General features: G+C 27.7%; 4 protein-coding genes across 4 annotated transcripts; 3 read left to right on the plus strand and 1 right to left on the minus strand.

Annotated features, from left to right (window-relative positions):
- Positions 1-576: 576 nt before the first annotated feature.
- OCT59_004904 (uncharacterized protein) lies at positions 577-2,484 on the minus strand (the record flags this gene model as incomplete). Its single annotated transcript, XM_066138017.1, has 8 exons — positions 577-620; positions 694-756; positions 828-872; positions 950-997; positions 1,064-1,093; positions 1,173-1,517; positions 1,848-1,977; positions 2,044-2,484. 8 exons carry the CDS (start codon positions 2,482-2,484, stop codon positions 577-579), a joined length of 1,146 nt encoding a protein of 381 aa, XP_065997203.1.
- Positions 2,485-7,111: 4,627 nt separating this feature from the next.
- Positions 7,112-8,205, plus strand: OCT59_004905 (uncharacterized protein). The gene has a single exon (XM_066138018.1). The coding sequence runs from the start codon at positions 7,292-7,294 to the stop codon at positions 7,631-7,633; it is 342 nt and encodes a 113-aa protein (XP_065997204.1). The 5' UTR covers positions 7,112-7,291; the 3' UTR covers positions 7,634-8,205.
- A 450-nt stretch (positions 8,206-8,655) lies between these two features.
- OCT59_004906 (uncharacterized protein) lies at positions 8,656-9,908 on the plus strand (the record flags this gene model as incomplete). The annotated part of the gene is made up of 3 exons (XM_066138019.1): positions 8,656-9,619; positions 9,719-9,728; positions 9,875-9,908. The coding sequence occupies 3 exons, from the start codon at positions 8,656-8,658 to the stop codon at positions 9,906-9,908; spliced, it is 1,008 nt and encodes a 335-aa protein (XP_065997205.1).
- A 4,187-nt stretch (positions 9,909-14,095) lies between these two features.
- Positions 14,096-16,214, plus strand: OCT59_004907 (uncharacterized protein; the record flags this gene model as incomplete). The annotated part of the gene is made up of 3 exons (XM_025313226.2): positions 14,096-14,144; positions 14,210-14,302; positions 14,374-16,214. 3 exons carry the CDS (start codon positions 14,096-14,098, stop codon positions 16,212-16,214), a joined length of 1,983 nt encoding a protein of 660 aa, XP_025187784.1.
- Positions 16,215-18,669: the final 2,455 nt, after the last annotated feature.

Genomic DNA, 18,669 nt, shown 5'->3' on the forward strand with positions numbered 1-18,669 from the left:
TTAAAATTACAGTTTTATGTAGATAATAAAATACCATTTTTTAATCGATAAACTTTTCACAATTAAAGCAATAAAATTTGGTAACTCGATTGTCATAGATTTTTTTTAGTTAGACGATGCAAAATATAACTTTCAGTTTTCATATTCCAGAAATTCTGATTTCTGAAATTTAATTTTTTTTTATATTTATGAAGTATATTAAAACTATATAATTCATTTATTTAATATAATCTAACTGTTGGAAAAATAAATGGCTTATTTATACTATATAAAGTGAACAATACTGATTTACTAAAAAAGTTCGTTAAACAGGTTAATCAAAAGCAAATTTTGATATGAGAAACAATTTTCTAACTTTCATTTTACTATCATACATGAAAATGAATTGGTAATAAAAAATTAGGTTAAGATATTATTGTAATTACAATAAATCACTATTCAGCAATTATAGCTAATTTTAAAGTTTATATAAAATCAATCCATCTATGGTTTAATGTAACTAAACATTAATATATTTGTATATTATATTTACAGTACTGTATAATATAAAAACAAAATTGGGTTTAAATATTATAATTAAAGAGCGTTGATATCAAGTTCAATTTCTTTGGTGACATATCCTTATATTGAAAACAAAAATTAGATAAAAATTTTATAATGCAGACATATATTTATAAACGTATATTTGCTTACCTTTATCATGAGATTGATTAGAGCTCATATTAATATCTAATTCGATTTCTTTTGTAAAGTAATCTATAAAATCATAAAAATCAATTAAATTATGAAATGAAATATGCTGATTGCTAAAATGCAATTTCATTTACCACTATTTTCATTTTCAAGAAATTTTCTTCTTTTAATACTTTGTTCTAAATAATTATGAATGTGAATTAAATAGTAGAAAGTATAATGACAAAATAATAATTTATTAAATTAATTACCGTACCATTGTCATTACTATCTTCAACTGAATCATCTTCAAACTTTCTTTTATCTTTAAAATAATATTAATAATGAGTAAGAACATAAAAAAACCATTAAACAAAAACTGAATAATTACCAGCATTTTTCTGATAATAATAAAATGGATCTAAAAATTGTTTAAAAATCAATAATTCTTAAAATTTTTCTTGCAACAAAAATGCGTTATAATTAATAAAATTTATTACCGATAGTTTGACTCCTTGAATTCCTTAAAGACATTGCAGATTGAATCATGCGACTTAATGGTCTACTCTTATAAATGGCATCTGGATTATTTATTGTTACAGGTCCAATGTCTGATGATTCTATAATTTTAGTTTGATTTATATAACTTTCATTATTACGCATTTTATTAATTTTCCAATATATATCTTCAGCTGTTGGTCTTTTTGCTGGATCAGAATGCCAGCATTCCTTCATTAATTCAATATATCCTTCGGGCGCATTTGTAACAATTGGTGGTCGTAAACCATCACATATTTTGATTATAAGTTCTATATCATGAATTTCATCTCCGAAAGGTCTTCTACCTGTCATAAATTCCCACATAATCATTCCAAAACTATATATATCTGAAGCTTCAGTATATTTTTGTCCTTGAAAAATCTCTGGTGCCATATAAGGAATAATACCATATTTCTCGTTATCATTATTTGATTCAGTTGCAGATCTACTTATTCCCAGATCACCTATGTACGCAAAATTTTTATCAAAAAAGATATTTCCACTATGTAAATCTCTGTGGATAATTTTTGCTTGATGTATTTTTAAAAGTCCAGACATTGTAAAAAAAAGCTTAAACAACTTTGTTTCCCAACTAATATTATAAAAGTTATTACTTAAATAATGTGTCAAATCACCTAAACAATAATATGGCATGATAATCATCATATCTTTAGTAAAAGGATCTTTAGTAATTCCAAAATATCTACTGATGTTATTATTTATAATACTATCATTATTTGATAAAATCTGATAATATACCTTAAACTAAATAAAAAAAAAATATTAATTTATTATCATCATATTGAAATTAAAAAATTGCATGGACTGTACCTCGTTCAGTTCCTTGGATGTAATATTTTTAGAATTATTAAGTTTTTTAAGAACAACTGTATAATAATACTCACGAACAATATTATCAGTATCATAGTAAAAAGTATTAATTGGACCATCAACCCAAATAGCTTTATAAATTTTACTGAACCCTCCTTCGGCAATAAATTCTATGTTTTTGAATTGATTATAAGGAACAAACTCCAATATTCTATGATTTGAACCTTTAACAAAATTAACTCGTGTATTTCTGATAATTTCATCAATGACTATGTTCCCACTTAAATTAGGTTTGAATATTTTATAACATAATTGACAAGTTTCATGATTTTTGTCTATAACTTTCCTTTTCTCACATTTTTTACAGAAATCATAACAAAAAGGTTCATGATTTATTCTTTTCCCTCTTTTACGAACTATAACAGACATATTATCTGACATCATAAACAATGTTTATATTAATTGTTCTGGTATTTCAAAAAATATATAATAATTTATTTGTAGCGTTCAAGAAAACCTTCTAGTATATATATTTAAAGTAAGGAGTTCAAAATCCTAAAGAATTGTAGTGAACAATTAATCTAGAAGTTCATTATGGAAAGATTTTAAATGAACTCTGACTAAGATTCCATAAAAGAATAAAAGAATTTCTATGGATGCAGTGACCAACTTGTCTTCCGTGATACAAGTTACAATGATGTGCTGCGTAGCGAAAGAAAAAAGATCCGGATTTTATCCGGATTCTTATCAGGGTCAAATAATCAGGATAGAAACCGGAATCCAGATTGGATTTACAACTGATCGGCAATAATTCTGGCCAGAATTCATAACGCCGGCCAGAATTACCAAAATTGTGTAACATTAGAAATTTTCGTGCCACTATACATAAAATAATTTTTTACCGGTGGCTAAACTATTTTTACGGTGTCACGTGATATTAATTTCTAACAGAATTGCAAATTTGGCCAAAATTATCTAAGACCGCGAAAATTTTCATCATTCCAATTTTATTCAATACTTTTTTTAAAAAACAATTTCACATTATTTCAGCATTGTCTAACATTTTTGTAAATTAACTAATTATGAAATTTTGGATAAACAAGATATTTTTATATACAGCTAAAGATTACTATAGATAGATGCCCTATAAAAAATATTGTCCAAACATTGTTCAGTTTTTGTTCAGAATATCAACCCTGTTCCGCATGATATTGTACGTTTTTTATGTGGTTAAAAATTCTCAATTCCGCATCTTGTATTAAATTGTAACAAATATTGTATAATAGCATGCAAGTGTCCAGAAAATTGATCCCATTCCGAATATTTATTGGACAAACAGGCAATTTTTAAAATGTTAAAATGAGATTTGTTTCTTCTTTCAAAATTAACGAATCATTTGAATCAAATTATATAACACTAAGATTTTAATTTTTAAAAAAGTTGTTATAATTATATAAATTTTATAGTATCTGTAATTTGATCTGAATAATTTTTCATTTAAAAATAAGTAGTAAAAAAAATAATAATAAAATTTTTTTCTTTCAAACGTTTAATGTGAAAAATGATTCTTTGTTTAGTAAATTATTACAGTTGACCAACATATATGCAAGTGTTTTTGGTATTTTCATTTTTCAGTATTTAAAATTTTGTCTATGGTCGCACTTTAATGAAAAAAAATATAATAAATAATTTGTAAATCTTAATTATATAAAGTTACGGTGCTATGCAAAAAAAAAATAAATAAAGATTCATCCGGATTCCGGATATCCAAAAAAAAAAAATATCTGGATCGGATTGAAGCACTAGTGCCGCGTACTATTTTAAAATAACTCCATTAAAGATTGGAGGACAAATTTCCAAAAATTTTATTGTCCTTTAATATATATATATATAATATAGCCAGTACACTCAGCAGTGATATGCATTGGAAGCTTCCAATAAAAATTTATTGGCATTGGAAGGCTTGGAATTGGAAGAATTGGAAGATTCCAATAACTTTCAATCTTCCAATGCACATCACTGCAGTACAGTATGATACATTTGATAAAATTTCTTTTTTCTTTATATAATGTCCAAGATGGCTAAATCATGGTTCAGTGAACCGCGGTTCGAGCTCCAAAACATGCCATATATAAAAGTCAAGAATGGTACTATAAACTATCATTCTGTCTTTAATTAACTTTGTAGAACAACCAAAAATACATATAATATATGATTTTAAAGCCCATAATAGGTGCATAAAGCCTCATACCAATTTTATTTAGGAAATCTTATTAATGCCACGTGATAAAAATTATCGACATAATTACTACGGATGCGAAAAAAAATATAATCCTATTATAATTATTATGAGTATATAAAAGTTAAATAACTAAGTTGATAAAGGATTTGGATATTTAAATTTTAATTATATTTTTCACCTAAGTGTTAGTTCTTACCATTAAATAGCGTACAAGATCTAACAAGTGTAAGCTAAATTTCATAATGTTGATTAATCTTTAGGAGACATCATAGAATTTAATTAAAGGAATAAATTTGTAAATAATCGTTTAAAGGTCATAACTGATAATGACATCTTGACTTCATTGAGTTTCCACTTCATTAGTGTTTTTGTGTTAATCCACATTTAACTAAATATTCCCATTTCCCAGATCTCAATTCACCAATATCCAAGTTTCACGTTTTAAATATAATTTCCAATAATTGAGCGGATAATTGAGTGAATTTATTATAGAATTGAATAAAATTTCGGTTCAGAACAGATTGCTTCTAAACAAAATTCTTGTAAATCAACAAGTGTATATAAATAATTGATCAAAATGATCGAAGAGATTGGTAATGAAAAATAATTTGAAGAGTCCCGAACTTTTTTTTTTAATATTTGATGATGTTTAATAATAAAATCTTTAGTTAATTTTTTCAAATTTTTCAAATTTAATTCATCTGAGGCGATTGTAATATTCAAAAGTTCAATTACGTTTTATTTTTGATATCAACGTGGCCTATATAAAAGTACAGTACCTAAAAATAAATGAATAAACGAATGATTTTTTTTATCAGATAATTTTCTTCTTTGATAATAATAAATTACTTAAGAATTGCATTAAAAGCTTGAAGCGCCTCTACAGCAAAGATATTTGAGTGCATATGGGATTCTTTAAATCAGGTTCCTCTTCAACGTGAATGATAACATTATTCGGTTTAAGTAACAGTTCGAGCGCTTTTGTTTACTTCAGCTTCAAAGTAATGTCATTTTATCAGTATATTTTTTTTGTATGAGTATTTACTGTATATTTATAAGTTTTTGTTGTTTTTTAAAAAAGAGAGAGAGAATATTTCACGCGAGAATATTATCAGGTTCAAATGAATCGTCAAACAAAGTATAAATTAAAGATAAGAATTCTACGAGCCAATCGGGGTGATCCTATCCAAATGAAAGTAATAATTGTAAAAACTCTTTTAGTTTCCATTAATTCCAAATGAATTATTAATAGCAAGATGAATCTCAGACAAGAAACAAAAGATATAAGAACGTCATTTAGCTTTATTGAACTAAATAAATATTCAAACGAGTTGGCTCTAGCAGAAAAGCAGTAGACGAAAAAAGGTAATTTCTAACGGTCGGGTAAAATTACGGACGGTCTATTATCTCGATTGAAGTTCTCCAACTTCTCCAACTTTTCCAACTTTTCGTATAACATACTATCCCTCCTAATGGTATTATGAATACCCTCAAGAATAAGGTCGCACAAGAGCTCCAAATGAAATAGTCTGTTGCGGGGCGAAAGTGTTTTTTCTCATTAAGCCATTTATCGCGAGTTTCAAAATACGTGAACCATTGGGGTGATCGGTCAACTATGTAAATCAAAACTATATCAGGTAGCTTAATTAAACTATTAATCAAAGATTTTTTTAAATCATAAAATCATAACAGATACTTATTAGAGAGTCTCCTTTACATAGACCACAATAATAAAAGAATAGTTCACGAATTTTTAGATGTCTAGAGTGAACTTTCTTATTATTTATTACTTTTTTTTATAAATATCCATTCTCATACATATCTCTGACAAAGTTACGTTGGTTATTTTTGTATTATTATTCAACTTTCAAATCAATGCTCTGTAAAACCTCTCTCTATACTAATATTGAGGAAAAAGAAGGTTATTTTTTCATTAATTGGAAAATATTTCAAATTTAGCAACGTAACTCTGTTATTCTGGAATTAAAATTAAAATGTTTTTGGTCGCAAAACGAGTTAGAATTAAGGCTAGACATCTAAATTTAGCATGAGTATAAGCTCGGAAGGCAGCTCAAAAGAGTCTAAAAACATGACCATAATAATACTATCAAGGAAATAACAAGTCAATTAATTACCCATGGCAGGGGAAGTTATTGCGTCAATCCTTTTTAATTGTATCATAGGCAATAAAATAAAATAGTGATTATTATTACTTATAGTTGCAGTATTATTTATCGTAGTATAGAAATATAGAAAACAGCTACTGATTTCTTCCTATTTGGTATTGGCTTTGTACTTTGTAAACAGTGTACGAATAAAGAAAATTGCTATGGAGTAGTGTCTAAATGATCATCGAAACACTTACCCAGTATATTCTTTTTTGGAAAATAAAACTTCGAAAATTTTATATTCTTCTATTCATTATTTATTATAGATTTTAGATTATATTGATAATTATGGATTATGGATTTATAAATTTATTCTTAATCTTAATCTTACTCGATTTGATTATAGATTATAGAGTAGGGCCTATTCTCCTTTTTATCGAATTTGCACCTTATAAATAATTTTTCCAAAAAAAAAAATAAATAAATAAATATTGATAAACATTACATCATGAGAAACGATTACCTCATTTTTACTCATAAAATGTATTAATAAAATATTATTAATTCGTGAACGTGAAAATAGTTTTTATTATATAATATTATGGATAATAACAAGAAAAACATTAATTATTAATTAAATAATATCATATTGTAATTTATACATAATTATTAAATAAAAATTATAAAATGAGAACTAAAAGATAACATTCGTAATTTGTAATAACGAAAAAAAAATTGAAAAGAAATTATGAAATTAAATATGAAAAAAAAAATTATTTTAGATTGAGAAAAAAGAATTCACTATGAATGAAATGAATAAAAATTATTTTAGAACGAGAAAAAAAAATTAATTTAAATAAACCTTGCGGTTTTGTAAAATTTGCAAAAAAAAAAAAAAATGCCCGCAAAACTCAATACGATTTGTTATGTACATAATATTGCTGAACGTTTAACACAAGAAATCAATAACATCTCTTCCAGAATGTGGAATACGTTACTACAACATCATTCACAATTCATACTCCATCCTACAATAGACACCTTGCTGCCCATATCGTTGGATTTAAAGAAAACTGCTCAACAAATCAACACATCTACATATATGCAACATGCTCCAAACAATTTCTTACTATCACAAGCATCTGATTTCATAAATTCTGAACAATGGGATCCCACACAATCACGCCACATGTTCAAATCAAAAACAAACCTAACATCCTTCGTCCAGGAGCATGAGTAATGTACCTCAACCATTTCCTAATAGAATACGGTATATGCAACGGTACTATAGGAATAAACACTGATATAAATCATACAGAACAATATGTTCGAGTCGCATTCTCTGTCAGAAGATCGATAATTGAAGTAAATATTTACAAACACACCCACTATTTTACCATCAACGGAAATAGTTCCAGTTTCTGATCCAAAACTGTTTCGCCCTAACCATTCACAAAACACAAGGATTAACCTTGCTAAAAGTCTCCCTCGCTCTAGATGGAAACATCTTCTCCCCAGGACAAGCTCACGTCGCCCTCAGTAGGTGGTCTACTTGGGATAATATCAATATATCCCACCTTGACAGATCAGCCTTCATGACCGACCCTAACATTGTTCTAGAATACCAAAGATTAGAACAAATGGTATCGAACAACTCAACAACCCACATATCTTTTCATAAAATACATACACAAAAAATACACCAAAACAATCTTATACCATTAATATTATCATCATTTAAAAAATACATTTTATCGTCTTTTGTTCTTTTGGTACAGATTACTAATAAATAATTCAATAAAATTTTATTTTCAAAAAGAAAAAGAAAAAATTATTCCCATGATTTTTTTACTTTACTAAACAACAAGAAACTCGTATATCCAGATTAATCCCGTTATGTAGTACAGGCCACTGAAACTGACCTAAAACCAATCACATACAAGTGGTGGCTACTCTAAAATATACTGGCTAGTTTGATACTTTGTATTATTATGTGGCACATGAATTCGGCTGATAAATTTTATTACGTCATATTTGACATGGTTCACGTATTTAGTTGCAAGAAATTTATACTTTGCTAATTAATTACGTCAATTCAGCGATAAATTACGTCAAACGGAGTTTACAATTTATGAAATAATGACAATATAATCAATTCTTCAAAATTAGATCATTACGTCAAATTTGTCAATATAATTACGAACAAAAGTTATAAAAGGGAAACACAAAAAAAAAATTTAAAATTTGGGAAAAAAATTAAAAATGTCTCAATTACCACTTGTTGCTTCGGCGATTTCATCAATAATCGAAAGTCCAGTAAAAACGTATGATGAGTGCATAGCAAATGGTTTAAAAATTGATCCATCTCAAATTTTAGATCTTGATACCATTTATAAAAGATCTTTAACACGTATTAATGAAGAAGTATTAGAATTTGTTCCTCCTGAAAATATGACTACTCGTGATAGTAGCGAACAAATTCAAATTTTTGTCATACCTCTCGAATCTCACGTTGTGGAAAGTCAATCAATGTTTGTTGATCCAAGTATCACTGTCCTTGAGTTCAAAAAAGCTATTTGTGCAAAGTTTGAATATAATATTGAAACGATACGGCTTATATTTCGTTGTCAGCAATTGGATGATCGGAAAACTCTAGCATCTTACGAAATCCAAAAAGGTCGCACAATACAAGTTCTATCTCGAGTCATTGGAGGTTCTGGCTTCTATGTTATTAAAAGTGATTTATTAGATCCATCATATGATTATGACTTCACATATTTAAAAGATAACGGAACAACTTTCCTTCGTGGAAAGGAATTGTACAAACGACCTTATGGATGGATGAGAATTGCGCTCAATGTTAGAAAGTATGGGAACAATAATACATGGTTGGGTCATGTTGGTAACAGTCCTCATGAATGGCCAGTTTCTTATCATGGAACTAAAAAAGAATTTGCTGAATCCATTGCTAATGAGGGTTATCTGGTTAGCAAAGGAAAGCGCTTCCTATTTGGGAAAGGAATATATTCATCTCCTGATATTGGAATTGCTGAAAGATATGCTGGAGAATTTGATCATAATAATGTTAAATATTTGGTTATTTTTCAGAATAGAGTTAACCCTGCAGGATTTCAGAGACATCTTAATGATAAATATTGGGTTACGCCAAAAGATGAGGATATTAGACCATATGGGTTGTGCTTTAAAAGAATCGGGTTAATACAATGTTCAACGAACTAATAAATTATTAAATACATAAATTGATGGGTAACATAAAGCAAGAGAATAGACATAAATTTAAACATGCTAATTTTGTTTTAAACAGTTCTATTTAGGTAGGTTGATTAACATTTATAAGAAATTATTAAAATATCCAAGTAGTTAACAAACGTTTGCATTAATCTATAATTTGTTGATCTGAATCCATTGAAACTATTGTATTTGCCAATGAATAACCCTTTCATTTCACGTACTGTTAAAGGAAAGTTATTTTGGACAAGAAATTTAGAACTTGATGTTGGCCATCCATTAAGGCGTGAGTTTAGTCCAGTTCCATACACCACCTGTAGTTTGAAGTTACTTTATTTTTCGAATTTAAAATGTTATTCAAGTGTTTTATGACATAATTATATGGCAATTTGCAAACGAACTTATTTTTTGAAGATTTTTTTTTTTTTTAAAAAAAAAGACCCTTGATATGATGGGTCTTGACATTAAATTTAGCATTACGCTTTTATAATACAGTACATCGACTCGAAAATGACTTTCCTCATATATGAATTTTTTGCAGTTGATTCACGCACAATTCATTTAAAATTATTTTGAGTTTTTTTATTTTATTTATTAAAATAATGCTACATGGAAATATGATTGTGATCCAGTAGATAAAATCATTATGAACATAGGATTTCTATTAAGTTCTCATAGATAAAGTCTATCTTTTTCAGTTTTATGTAACCGTATTCAGGAGACGTGATGATTTTAATTAAAAATAGGTATATAATGATAACCGGGCATGCAGATATAAATAGAATGTTATATATATTTTTTGCCGTTCGTTATTTCTACCCCATTTGAAATAAAAATTAAATAAATTACCGTATTAAGTACTCTGTTGAGTAACATGTAATTATTTTATTATTCATTATTTATTGTCTGGAACGTCGGAACGATACTAAAAATTTTAGTCACGTGAGTAGTAAAAGGAGGTCTGTCCAAGCCAATCACGTACTATTTGTAGCTCCGGACTCTAAACACTTTCCGTCTTTCTGTTTCTAGTTAATATCTATCTAATTAAAAAAAATTTGGTCATATTTAGATTAACCTGTTTAAATTAATTTGAATTGTGTAATGTGTAGTATACGAATTGAGAATTTTTTGATCGCAGATTGTGAAATAACCATATCACTTACAAACAAGTAGAAAATATTATAAATTTTTTATTGACACAAAAGGACGTTTTTAATTATTTAATTTAATATTTCTTTTTCGTCCAAAATATTGATTTTAAATCACTTAATTTAATTTTCTTCGTTTTCTTTATAACTTGAAAAACTTCAAAATCATCCAACATCAAAGGTTCCTATCGGTATACCATCAAGTTTGGGATAAGAACATGGATTATCATCAGGATAACTTGTCCAAGTACCATCATTATGTAAATATAAGTTATTATAACCAAATATTGGACCGAAATATGGATAACAAACTATAGAATATTTATTACCATTACTATAACCTACTTTTTCCGTTTGGACGTTCTTTTTATTTGTAAATGAGAATAAAAAACTATCTTTCGTGCGTTTAAAAGAACCATTTGTTGAATCCCATTCAAGTGGATTATATCCTCCAATTATTCCTTCAGAATTTTTAATTTTTAATACAATTATAGTAGCCCCCCTATTATCACATTTTTTATGAAATTCTATGGCCGTATTACCATCTCTGCTAGCTCTATATAAAAGATTAAATTTATAAAGACCAAATTTTCTTTCCCCATTTCTATCAATCCAATTTGTAAGTAGGTTAACATGTCTTTGATCAATTATCACGGAATTAATATCTTTTAAATATCTTGATGCTAAATTATTAAGTTTTGGCTTGTATTCAGGAATCATGTAATAATTCAAAAGATCATTTCTATATTCCTTTGATAAAATTTCTTCATAAGGTTTAATTTTGATCATATAATCCTTAGGAGATATATCATAAAATCTAATTAAAGGAATAAACCTACAAATAATCCTTTTAAAGGTCATAATATCATCTTGATTCCATTGAGATACATCTCTACTAAAATTATGTTCTTGTGCCAATCCCCATTTAACTATATTTTCCCAAATTTCAATTTCATCTATATTCAAATCTTCACGTTTTAAAATGATTTCCAATAATTGAGCGGATAGTTGAGTGAATTTATTTGAATTAAAAAAATTTTCTGGTTCAAGACAAATTGTTTCCAAACAAAGATCTCGTAAATTAATGAGAGATTCGTAATAAAAAACAGTTTGAAGAGCTTCAACCGGATCATTTTGTAATAATTGACGATGTTCAACAATATAATCTTTAGTAAGCCTAGTTAAATTTTCTAAATTTAATTCATCTGAAGCGATTATAATATTTAAAAGTTCGGTTCCAATTTTGTCTGTGATATCAACATAACCAACATAAAGATATCTAAAAAAAAAAATTGAAAATAAATGAAATATATTTGTAAAAATTGTATATTATTTAATATAACTTACTTAAGAATAACGTCAAAAACTTGAGGAGAAATGTTCGGTTTATAAATTACATATTTTTCATCTTTTTTCTCAATATTTTTATCGGAAATTATATTATCGAAATATTTGGATCTACATCGTAAGATATTAGAATGAGCATGAAATTCCTTAGAATCATGTTTTTTTCCAGCGTAAATGATAACATTATAATCCGTTTCAGTTTTAAGTAACTGTTCAAGCGCTTTGGTTATTTCAGTTTCGAAATGATATGTCATTTTATCAGTATTTATACGTTTATAATTATAAATTTTTTGATATTTTATTAAGGAAAAGAGAAAGATTTAACGTAAGGATATTATTTTAAGTCTTTTATATTTAATTTTCTTTTCATAAAAGCTCCATTAACTCCCATATAAGAATATATTAGGGGTTTTTTTATAGAACGGAAATCATCTCCGATTTCTTTCATATAATTGCATGAAAATTTCATTATAATGCAAATTTTAGCTATTTACGATAATCTATGTGATAAATTTCTTTGGAATTTCTTTTTTGGTAAAAAAAATTTCCATTTTTTCTTTATGTTCTGTATATTCATTAAGCACAAATACAGACTTTTTGGAAACTTTTTGCAAAACTTTCTCCTGCGCCTCAGAAAATAATACTTTTTGTCGATCCAAATCCTCAGCTTGCTTTATTTTCCTTGTAAATATTAAATCCCGTAACTTTTTTAAAAATTATCCATTACTACATATGTTAATAAATATTCTCAAATTATAAAGGCAAAATAGAGTTTTGTCCACAAAGTGAAGGGACTGCCAAAGATGTAAAGTAATACCCCCAGTGAGTTGTTTCCGATCATAATAGTTACCAAATTAATGTAATGCTCTGAGCGTCTTGCCGCTCAACCACGCTAGTTAAATAAGGAGGTCCTAGGAACCTGGGTTCATAGGTATATAAAAACAAATCTCCATGATTTTTTGAGGAACGAGGAAAATTATGGAGGGTAGTGGACAAGAGTTAGTTAATATGTATCAGGAAAAAATAGCTAGAAAAGATGAACAATTAATACGTGGCGAAGATAACAGACATTGGACGACAGAGAGGTAACAGAGGTAAAGAATGAGCATACCGTTACTTGCGATTATAATGATATATAATATGACAAGATGGAACCAACGGCAAAACTATTTTCCGAAAAATCGTTTCTTTGGGAAACGATCAGAGACACGTGATTTTACACAAAAAGTATATATCTCAAAATACATTAAGATAGAAAAATTCAAAGGGAGAATGTCAACTACTTCTTGAAAAATGTAAAGATTATTTGGAGCTGAAAAACGAGCGTATGTGGTCAAGAATGAGTAATCAAGTATAGTTACAGAAAAATTAGTCACAGTTACTGATCTGGGATTCTATTTTTTAAATCAATAACGAAGCATCACTTAATTCCATTTCCTATTATTTTCATAATCGAATTCTGGTATTTGCATTAATATGAACCACTTTCACCTAATAATAACAAAAATGGTGATATCTTTCGTTAAAATAGCTATTATACACAAATAAAACCATTGCATTCGGGATAAAAAATTACTTTTATTCGTTTCATTAAATACAATCAGTAAAATTAGTAATAATAAAAGAGTAACTGATGGAAAACGCAGGAGTGACAAATAGGACATATGACTAATATGCAGTAATATTGTTAACACGTGAATTAATACGTATCAGTCTCAATAAAAGTTTTGATACTGGGTCATATCAAAGCGTCATAAGCCTGTGATACATGCGGAAAATAAAATTAAAATCATTAAAATCATAGCAATGACACGAACCTACATATATTTGATCTGCAGTAGTCAAAATATAATCAATACAAAAAGTTTATGATTTATCAATGAAAAAATTCCTCATAAACTGTTCCTTTTGTTTCTTCTTTCTGCAAAAAAATATTTTTACATTTATTATTTCGTATCATGTCTATTACCGTTGCCAAGATCGATACTAGAAGCGTCAATATGACAGGTTTGTGACCTTGTGTGACAAAAGATCTAATTTTGTATTTATTCTAACTATTACTGACAATATAGTTGAAGTACGAAGCAACAGTCTTAATTCCTCAGCCGATTTTGATAAAATCTCAAAGGATATGGAAGAAAGAGAATACGTTGAAAATAAGAATGGTAATATAAACATTGGTAATTATTTGTAACATTAATTTTTATTATTAATATTATGACTATTCTATTACAAGGTAATATCGTTCCTTACATAACTAAAGAAAACGCGTGTGAAATTCACCAAATTTTAAATGATCCGAATGTATTGGATATGTTTTTTGGCAGTGAAGAACCACCATATGTTAAACAAAACTTGTACATTGTAGTGAACGAAATGCCAGAAATAAAGTTGCAAAGTTTGGGAAAATTTATGATAAAATATATTGAGTGGGGGACTTTTACGGAAAACTTACCTCTAAACGATCCACCACAGGAAGCACTCTCCTCTAAAGATATAGAAAAATTTAACAATATATTAGATACCGAACTTGGGGATGACTTTCGTTCAAAACACCATAACCTTATTGCTATTAGTTTATATTGGAAAATTAGAAATGAACTTTACGAGAATGTACCTGCTATCGTATTTTATGTAATACGTAAGAATATTTTACCTCATAATAACTCTCTTTTTCCTGAAAATATTGGCGGTTTTATTACAGATGTATGTGAAGGTTTTTATAAACCAACCGTTGTTGAACGAGGGGAAATCGATTGTTGTGAATATAAGGAAATGGTATCACCTGGATCTAGTATTGGCGTAAAAAGTAGAGTAGGAACTTTAGGATTTTTCGTTAAAGACTCCAACCAGCAAATATATTTGATGACAAACGAACATGTTGTTTCAGGACACAATTCTGAATATATACACCAACCATCTGACTTTGACTACATTGGTCGTTCATTGGATGATCTGGCATCATCATTAGAAACATTAGAGGGATTGATCTTTAAAGATAAACAAATAAACGATTCTGAGAAAAAACTTACTATTATTGAATCGTTCAATCTGAAGAATGTAATGAACGAAGAGCATGGTCACTCAGCCTTGACAGAAGATATGGAAGAATTAAAAAGATTAGAATCAGTAATCTCAGTCTTGAAAGAAGTTATAGTTGAGGAAGATGGAAATAATGTAAAACATCAGGATTTATTGAGAATGCATGAAGCTTTCAACAAATTATTGATGTTTAGAACAGAAAATAAGTTAGAAAACGAAAAAAAAAAGGAGTTACAAGTAGAACTAGAAAAATTAAAGGCATTACAAATAATGCTTAAACTGCATAGACTCGAATGTGAATTCAACAAAACAAAAAAGGAATGGAATGAAATTTCAAACATTGATTATGAATTTTTCAAGAACAAATTGTCTAAAAAACTTAAATTTCTGGATTCAAGATATCAGACATGTATAGAAAATAAAAAAAAATTCGAATCTGCGCAACAAACAGATACTAGATTTGCTATAATTGAAAAAGGCGTACGTGGTAATTATGAATTTGGTCAATATAAGTATGGTGTTGATGCCGCCATTGCCCTCGTACTAACCGATAAGCGAGAATTAAACCCAAGTAAATTTGCTATTAGAAATAGTTCGTTCAACATTTATAATATCCCTAACATACGTCTTACTGGTTTAAAGAAGAATATTAATGATATTGCATCTAGACGTATATTTAAGGTTGGACGTACAACTGGATTGACCGAAGGAGTGATTAAAGAAGTTCCTGTCTCAGTTAATACTGGAAACATGATGAGACGCCAAGTTGGAATTTTCCATGATGTTTTAATGGAGGGCGACAAAAACAAAGATATATGGCTTGACAGACAAATATTGGTAAAGGCTATAAAAGGCACATTCATAAATTTCATGAGTAAAGGAGATTCAGGATGTGCATGGTTCGATATTGATGGGAATGTCATAGCATTAGGTCATGGGTCAATAATAATAAGAGGGGTGGATTATTGTGTGGGCTCACCAATTAACGTGGTTCTTAAGGCTTTCCATCCTTTGGAACTTTCATTAGTAGTATGAGTTTATTATTTTATGATATTGACATGTATAATCATCACCTAGAATTATAAACAAAATAGAAATATATGCGTATGATAAAAATCAAAGAATAAATGTAAAGATCGCGAGATGCGATAGTTTTATATACTGCTTTATAATAAATATATTGTATTACCATATGGGCGGATTTGCGGAATTAAGAAAAAAAAATATATATATTTTTTTTTAAATTATTTTATTTATAAAATGCAATTTAAAGTTACAGTGATTTCCGTTCCGTACATTGGCAATCCCATACAACTTTTGTATTATTCAGGAAAATACCCTGAGATATTTAAATAGCCATCTCCGTTTAAATATCATGACATTTACGATATTTTTGACAAGAGTGTTCGGAATGTGTAATATGGTGTACCGTTTGGACCAAAAGTGACAAAATTATGAAAATCGAAATTTTGAAATTTTGAAATTTCCATTTTCGAAATTTCCTTTTATGTGAAATTCTCTTTAATGGTATGAATCGACGGTACACAAATTCCAGAATTAGAAATTTTGTACACCTAATTTCCTGTTTTGGAAATTTGTGTAACGTCGATCTATACCATTAAAGGGAATTTCACATAAAAGGAAATTTCGAAAATGGAAATTTCAAAATTTCAAAATTTGCTTTTCGAAATTTCAGCTTTCAAGATTTCAAAATTTTGATTTTCGAAATTTCAGTTTTCAAAATTTCAAAACTTGCCGAAAAGAAGACCAAATTTTCAATTTGGAGATGACGTAAATTATTTTGAGACCATACTATGTCAAAGTTCAATCTTCATATATTCAATATTATCTTATTAACTTATTTTTGATAAAAGGTATTGTAATTTCCTTAAAAATTTCAAAAAACTAAAATTGGAAATTCCTCAGAAAAAAATGCTAGAACCATGATTTTGATATTGCTCACAGTCTTCTAGAAGCTTGCTACTCTTCTTGATTTGTAATAATCGGTATGATAGTCTGTTGCTCTCCAATTCGAAAGATATTGTAGCTGATACTTTTACTAAACAAATAATTCATTCTTTTTTTATATATAGTGAATTATCTTGATATTATTTAGGAAAATACAGGGTTTTCTTGCGATAAACTGTTCAGATATAATTGCATTATCTTCTAAGACAAACCCAAACGTTATAACATCAGTGTTAATTTGGAACTTTTAATATTACGATTGATGAAAATGATCATGCACTTTCATATAATATGCAAATACTTAAATTATAGATAATTAGTAAATTACATCAATCGTAATAATTTTTGGTGGTGATACAAGACTTTGTTGTAAAAGTTTTTTATAATACGAGATTGAGTTAAATCATTTTATGTGCGGTACAGTGTCCAAAATGTTTAGAGAATCGACTTTAAATTCAAACAAAAAAAATCTAAATTGAAAGTTCGTTAGCGTAAATTAGGTTTTAACGAAAAGTAAAATAAATAAATAAATAAATTTTGGAAAAAAAAAATTTTTTTTTGTCCAAAAAAAATGAGTCGTGACTCGTGATTATAAACTTACAATTAAATTTCTTATTTAACAATGATTTATTTATAGAATAATAAAGTTCAATTTGGTAATATATTTATATTTTAAAATAGTTAAAAATAATCTAATTTTATCATTTTGCTGCGCCATCATTTATTTCTCGAAAAACTTATATCCTTCCATTTCAAATTCCAACTAATCTAAATTCCGCACTATTTGGGTTCAAATTACCAAAAGTAGCGATGTTAATAGCTGATCAGCCGTCTCAGAAAGTTTATTTTATTTGTGTATGAAAAAGTTTGTAAATCATATGAAGCATAATAATATATTATACATTCGGAAATCGGAATCATTAGAAGTATTCAGTAGGACAAACCAGCCGTTTGATTTCAATATTGTTTCACATTACAAGTTTTGCATGTGCAAAAGAATTTGTAAATCGGACAAAAAATTCCATCTATCAATATTTACAAATGGAAAAAAAATAAAGATACGAAAAGAGAAAAAATATTCAATAATATAGTCGATTTAATCAATGTTTATTAAAAATAAAATCCGCAAGAAAATTGCCAAGATTTTTATTTTTCTTACTATTAGTACTTTAGAAAAAATTTACTGCGACGAGTAAATTTGTGTAACGATACCAAGTCCTTCCATGGTGAACAATTTTTGAACTTTGGAAGAGACTTTTGAAACGAATAAAGCAATAATTTAATTAATTTATGCATGCATTAAGATTATATTGATATAATAAATATTATTTCCAAGAAATATTCTTTTTCTAAATCGAATTTATTTGTTCTTTTTTGAAACTCATAAAAGGAAATACATTGCGACAATGCCAATTCCTTAAGAAGACATACACATTGATCAATATGATCGTCAAAAAACAATTTACTTTTAGCCTAATCTAAAATTAGAAAATTATGAACATCGAAAAAACGCCACATTATG

The sequence above is a fragment of the Rhizophagus irregularis genome, chromosome 13, assembly GCF_026210795.1.
Source record: "Rhizophagus irregularis chromosome 13, complete sequence".
Taxonomy (NCBI): Eukaryota; Fungi; Glomeromycota; class Glomeromycetes; order Glomerales; family Glomeraceae; genus Rhizophagus; species Rhizophagus irregularis.